Source organism: Charadrius vociferus, unplaced genomic scaffold (genome assembly GCF_000708025.1).
Source record: "Charadrius vociferus isolate BGI_N301 unplaced genomic scaffold, ASM70802v2 scaffold385, whole genome shotgun sequence".
In the NCBI taxonomy this organism is placed as follows: domain Eukaryota; kingdom Metazoa; phylum Chordata; class Aves; order Charadriiformes; family Charadriidae; genus Charadrius; species Charadrius vociferus.
In genome coordinates this window covers 4,288,303-4,295,371 of record NW_009648925.1, presented here as the reverse complement: position 1 = coordinate 4,295,371, position 7,069 = coordinate 4,288,303, and the positions used below count along the sequence as shown (strand labels likewise).

The 7,069-nt window shown below is 46.0% G+C and overlaps 1 protein-coding gene across 1 annotated transcript in view; it reads right to left on the bottom strand.

Moving 5' to 3' along the window:
• Positions 1-6,557: 6,557 nt before the first annotated feature.
• The window catches only part of NIFK (nucleolar protein interacting with the FHA domain of MKI67), an 18,167-nt gene continuing 17,655 nt past the window's right edge, over positions 6,558-7,069 (bottom strand). Inside the window, 2 exon segments of the mRNA XM_009887323.1 lie at positions 6,558-6,595; positions 6,598-6,748. Of these exon segments, the coding sequence (XP_009885625.1) occupies positions 6,558-6,595; positions 6,598-6,748 (189 nt within the window).

The following is a 7,069-nucleotide window of genomic DNA, read 5'->3' as shown; positions in this document are numbered from 1 at the left end:
GCTTGTTCTCTATAGTCTTCTGCTGTTATTTTATATAGTTATCTGTGTTATTTTATCTTTTTTTCCACCACCCAAACACTTAGAATTATGCTCACATCTCTTTTTTTATACTCGAACATCACACATGCACATACCTTAGCAGCATGGATTCTTTTAATCTTTGAAAAACATTTCCTTTTTATCCTCACCCAAATATCAAGCCAACTGGAAAGTGACACATCAAGGTTAGGAATGCAGTCTGCTCTTGACAAGGAAAAAATGCTGAGCTTTGCAAGACAGGCTAAGTGGATTAAGATCCTTTTTAAAGATTAGGTCACCCTTCACCCCAAATGCAGATTTCTACTGAAATTAATGGAAGCCCTTACAAAATGCAACGGGAGGGCTGACATTGAACAGCAACACAGCAAACATATACCAGCAGCCCACTCAAAACCGATTGTCCAAATCACCGACTCCAAATGGTTCTTAACAACCAACTGATTGAATCTTATACTATGCATTAACACAACATGATTTCATCTTGTAAAATTATGAGCTGATGGGGAAAAAAAGCTGAGCTAGTAGTTCTCAGGATAAAAACTTAGGCTGTGATTCATCTGATGTGACTGCATTGACATTACACCAAAGGACAGGTTTGCCTTAGGAGAATCCAAACCGCCTCTGAAACTAGTCCTTTGCACTCACGTAGCTCCTGCCAGCCCAGTCACAAAGCTCTGGCAGCTCCAAACCTGGATGGTTTGTTTTTCAGGATACAATTTAAGCATTGCCCAGATAATAAACGACAAACATCCTGTCTTTGTGTGGAATAGTTGAGGGAAAAGCCTCATAGATTTGTCTTACATTTCCTCTGCCCGTGGCTTCTGGGCGGATGAACCCGGTCTTTTTAACAGTCAGACCTGCAAATACAGCCCAGCACCTGAAAGTCACACTGGGTCCCTTCCAGCTCTCCCATCAACAGAAATAAAAATGCTGCAGGTGACAAAGCAGTTGCGCTGCTGCTGTGCGACTGGCACAGACCCCTGCTCGCTCCCCACCGCGCGACTGCCTTCTGCAGGGCACGCTGGCGAGAAACAGCAACTCAGCACCCAGCAAGAGTACACCCAGCAAACACGACAGAGAGGCAAGGTACTGCCTTCACTCCCACAATGGTGCGACACTTTCAGCCTTCAGAAGCCACCCTGACAGAAGTAACTCTACTTCCCTGCTTGTTTTAAAGAAACCAAAACACGTGCAAGCTGGGGGTTTGCACAGGCACTTGCGGGAAACTGGCAGCAATGCCACACTGCAGAGCAAGCAGCCTGATTTCCAGGTCTGTACCAGCCCACCAAGCCCTCCTCTCAGTCAGCAATGGAGAAACGCACAGAAAAGACCAGTGCTTTCCAGAATCACGATCCTAAAAAACACTTTTGTTTGTTTTTATCCTCTCTGTTCTTTAAAACTAGTTTCAAATCCAGGCCAGGCCCCAGACTCCACGTGATGGGTCAAGTGCAGGGTCGAATGTGTGACCACAGAAAGGTGACTCCAGTGCCTCACAATCCTGCCTGCTCTCTTCAACACATTAGAAGAAAATTATAAACCAGCATTTTCTTCCCTGATCGGGGCCAAGACTTCTGTGGGAGCTTCTCTGTAGCTTACCCTTTCCCAGCACAGCGGATCCATAGTCACTGGCCACAGAAACTCAGCTGTGCAACTAGTCCAAGCTTCCCAGGACAGCCAGCATCTCTGTCCCTGCCATATGCTTAATTAACGCTGGGTGGGAGAAGTGGTGAGAGGTCTTGCTGCACCCTGCATGGGAGAAAATGTTTCACTTCAGCAATTCTCACTCATGCAGTTACCCGTTTCCTCAGCTTGATCTGACAGCTGCTGGCCTTGGGCAGGGAGGGACGTGCCTGGATTAGAGGTGCCAAGGCAGCAGCCTGACGCACAGAACAGCCCTCCCCACCGCCACCATTCCAGCAGCACCCTGGGGTAGTCCCCCACGTATCTCTGGCCAAGAAGGTGCAGATTATTCCTGCCTGGAGTTGGACATTTCAAGGCTTTGTGGGTTAGATTGTAAACTCCGGAAAACAGGATGTGTTTGAACAGCATCTTGGACAACGGAGGAGTCTAGTCCAAGAGGAGGACTCATGGGTATTCCTGTAAAACACCTAATGGAGATCACATCCACCATACTCCCGTTACCCGCTTGCCCAGCTTTCACCTACAACACCCTGCCTAGGGCAGGGACGGGCACGGCACACAACACAACACAGCCCTACCCTGGCCAGCTGCATCATAGAGGCAAAGTGAGAACCAAACACCCCAGCACTCTGAAGGGAAAGTTGGGAGAGGAGGAATTTGCTAGAGCTACCCTCTGCCTCGCTGGTGCTTTACTTGAGGAAGAGAGGATGCACCCCTCAGAGCCATGCACAAATCCTCCCTTGCACCATGAGCTATTTGCAGACAGGTTTTAGCCTTGTTCCTCGGGGCTGCAGACATTTTAAAAGCCAGGTATGCAAGCAAACAGGCTTGTTACCAGCAAGAGCAAGTGTCACTTGCCCAGCCTGCTATCCTCCTCCACTCAGGGCTCATGAGCAAGCACTAGCACTTGGACCACAGTTTGCAGCACACTCCCTACACACAGTGCAGCCTGGGCATCCCACAGCACATCTAACAGGCAAAACAAATAAGAAAAACATCAAACGGCATCTTTCATTTCAAGCAGTCTAACACTGCCAAATTCACCAACACCTTTTTCTCTAGAGGTGAGCATCAGCTTCATCATTCCTTTCTCCCCTCTATTTTGCAGCCAATTCTGCTTTTCTCCCCCACCCCATTCCTCTTTTACTCCCAGTGCTTCACGTGCTGGGGAATGCTGTGCACTCCTAAGCCCAGCTTCCCTTCCTGCAAAACAGAGAAATCAGAATAAACGAGTGTAAATTAGCAGACTTTGCTGGCACCTAAATGTCTCTGAAGCTTGCAAACAGTACTACATACGCATGTGTTCAGTAAACCAGCTCCACAAAGTCAATCATTACAGAAAGTCAGAGAGCTTGCAAGTTATGCCTTGAAACCAAAGCCCCAACGCTCCTAGCATCCCAGTAAAAACAACTCGCAGCCTGCCCTAAAATCAGTGGCCAGGAGGTTTGTCTTTGTCCAATATGAATGAACAAATGACTGGAGACCTGAGAAATAAAAATCAGTGCAAGGACTGTGAGGCATAACTCATGACACAGCACGTCTGCCCACTTGCTACGGAAACTATGTTTGGCAAGTATCAGATGTCTGAATTTCTGCTTATGTACATCTCCCAGGACAGCAGTATATTAATAACACTGGCAGCCTAAAAACAGAGACTATCACCAAGAAAAGCTACCCTTCTGCTGAGAGTTCCTTGCTGTAGCCTGGGTATTGTTGTGCTTTACTCAAACAGCACAGAATTTTGTTTCCTTGCTTTTCAGATTTGCCATCTAAGCTGATCTCAATTGAAGGAAGACCAATAAACAAAAGGAAGGGAAAGGAAAATCACAGCAGGAAACAAACCTTATTGTAAGCACAGCTTTCTTGAACATCTTCCCATCAAGGCTCTTGCTGCCATGCAAATACAGAGAGCGAGCAGCAACCAGGGTGCTAGCTTAAAGGCACAAACCTTTTCAAGAGGTCTGCTGAAGCAGAAGTCCCTGGAAGCTCATGCAGCTAGAAAGGATAGCCCAGGCACGGCAAGCAGCACGAAAAGAAGCCACAGAGTCAAACACAAAAGAAAGCAGGAAGCAGAAGGCGGCTCCCAGGCTCGGGCAGAACATCGAGAAGAGAGAGGAGCACAGTAACAGAAGCAGAGTAGGAAAAAAAAGCAACTCCAGGTTCAAAATGCAGGCCAAGGGGTTGGAATGGGAAGCACGGGACAGCAGCTGCTGAAGCCTCCATGAATGTGGAACTGGACTGGATAGGCTACTCGAGATAAACTAAGTTTTCTTAAGAGCAGCTTTAACTCAACAGCCTTGGAAGGACTATTTGTGGCAACATCAAAGAAATGGGCATATTTGATTAAGATCCGTACCAGGTTTCTCCTGTGTTCTTAACTCGTGTTAGAGATGTGTTAGTCACACCAATGCTGGCAGTGACTCCAAACCGCCTGGACTAGACAGGTTTCTGTACAAATCTGGGAGATGAGGAAACCTTGTGCTGCGTTTGCCAGAGGGCAGCGTGCATCCACACAACCGAAGCGTGCTGCCCCCAAGTGTCAGACTGAGCCCAAGAGACTCCGCTCCAGTCAGGAGAAAGTGTAGCCAGATTTCTAGTTCATCTTGACCCAACAGCCATCTTTATTTGCACAACACAAAGTCGGGAATATGGATTTTCAAAGAAAACTGTCTGTTCTGGGAAAATGCATTTTGCTTCTCTTCTGCCGCTGTCCGCTGTTTGAAGTTGAGATAGAAAAGTTTTTTCAGAGCTTTATGTCAGTAACTAATAGATAAGCAATTTCTGCCAACCACTCTGATCACATTCATCTTGAACCTTAGCTAAGGATGTATTTTCCACAGGTTTGAGGTGTAAACACTGCCTGTTTCACATCAAACAATGCACAGAGAAGAAAGCCTGCAGATGCACACAGCAACACTGCTACTAAAAGGCAAGGATTGTCGGTGACCGTTGGGCTGGTCAACAATTTCCCTGGCACGCCCGAGATGACAAGCATCTGATAAAAAGACGCACTCATCCAAGTGGCTTCCCTGACAGTTTAGAGCGACAACGGAGAATGATCTAATTTGAGTAACCCAGAGAATGTCATTACGATCACATGATTATTCAAGTGATCAGGCCAGATAGAACAGAATTAGCCAGGTCAATGGTTCAGATTTCTCCTCCTCTGCCAGGAGTCCGAGTCTTAAAATAACCAAGGAATTAGTGCCAGCCACCCACCTGAGCAGCCGGTTATCATCACCTGGGCTTTCCTCTGAAATCTTCTGCCAAGCCTGACCTACAGCCAACAGTGCAGCAGCAGATCGTGTTTCATCCCAGACAATAAAAGACCAAGGCTAAGTACATGCCACAAAACCCAAACTGGAATTTCTGCAGGTCTCAGATTTGCAATAAAATCCAAATTCTAACTGCACAGTGAAACTGCATTTTCAAACAGGACTGGTTATCTGCAGACAGCTATAACAGGTTATATTGGAACAAGAACAAATCTTGATGCACAACAAAAAGCTACACTCAGTTCTCTGAACTCGTACTACTGCTGACAAAACCCTACCTTCCCATTCCTGGTTCACCCACCCAGACGTTTATTATAATATCGCGATGTGCATATCAATCCCCAAAGCAAAAGATATCCTTGTTTCACACAGGCTGTGAAACTAAAATACAGGGACAAGGTGCTGCAGGGCCCAAAGAACAACAGAACTCCTAATATAACCCTGACTGCTGTGATTACCGATGCATCTTCTCAAAGAGAATTGCTCACTCTGAGAACAGCTGGACATAAGAGTTGTCACCGTTTGCCTCTCTCCACAGTTCACCAAGAAGCCCTTCTTAAAGGCAGCCACACTTCACGGGTCCTTGAACATTTTCTGAACCATGCAACAGCACGTTTATGGCACAAAGCAACAGAGAATTAGCAAGTTACCTTTGCCTGATCAGCCCAGAGGAAAAGCAGTATGTCAGTACGTGAACACCTGGGACCTCTGCAGTGCGAAATGCCTTTTACACAAGTGTGTGAGGAATGAAAGCGTAGCTGTGATGCTGGCTAAGCCACCAGCCAACAGAATGGTCACCCAACATCCTCCACAGTAGGGTACACTCTCAAAAACAATTTTTTTGCCTGCATAGGGAAAGGAACAGGAATCTTTAACACAAGTGACTTCTGCCATCTTCCGCTGCTTCTTACCACCTTCCTAATCCCAGTCCTTTCCAAGTCCTCTGCAACTACTCCACATCCTGGCAAAAGCTGATTTTCCCAGGCACTGCTGAAAGAAGGGCTGAAAGCCACTGGCTTGCTCAGGTAGCGCAGTATTCTGCCTCTGCCCTGGACCGTACAGGCAGATCTTGACTGATCACAAACAAGAGATGAAATTCAAGCTAAGTTTTCCTTGGGGGAAAAAAAATCCCTCACTATTTGGGTAACTATGTGAGAACTTGCATGAAACACAGACATTCACTTAAACAGAAGAACCACTACCAAGAGCCAACACAGTTGAAAAATAGTTAATTTTTTTTTTAAACCCATCATTAATTATAAATGTAAGATACAGCCCACATCAGCAAGTTCTGAATGGACAGCCTCACATTGTCTTTCAAAACAGTGAGCGCCAGAGACAAGTTACAGAATCAACTGAAGGTTCTGGCACGACTGTGGGTCTGTCACAGCACGAGCACTTGTGAGCACAAAGTAAAGAATATCTTCAAAGGCAGAGAAGACCATAGGTCCCCTGATGGCTAAACAGGAGGGGGAGGATTCGTGAATAGATTCCTTGCCTAGGAAAGATTGAAACAGACTAGTCAAGACGAACCAAGCCAGGGCAGCAGAACCACTAGAAGCTCAACAGTTTTTGAGTTGAGGAAAAACATGGCTACAGCCATCACAATTTTAAGTCTACTTCTGTTTCTTCAGGTTTGGTCTTTTTCTTGGCTGCTTCTTTGGTCTCTGCACAGCATTCTTGACACTGGCAGGGGGCAGTCTGACAGTTATTTCATTATCCTCTGCATCATCATCCACCTGGGAAGCTTTCCGGCGCTCGAGCACTGTTGGAGTACAGACTGGAGTAGGATCCTGAAGAGATCAGAAAAACACGATTCATTGCAAATCATCTGCCAGAGAAAGTTGTCGCTGCCTCTGTGGTACCACAAGGCACCTCGGTTCGGCTCTCCTTCAGAACTTCCACATGTTACTGAAAATTGTTTTCTTTTTATGACAAGCTATTTTTGTAGACAGTATTTCTTCAGACAAAAGTGTCATCTTTAAAAAAGTATACGTGTAAGGCAAATGTAAATTAGTTCACGTTTTCCAACATGTTATTATGCACATTTGCTTTCTAAAGTTTGTATTTCCTGACTCAAAGAACTAAAAAAGCCAAGAGAAAAAGAATCAGGG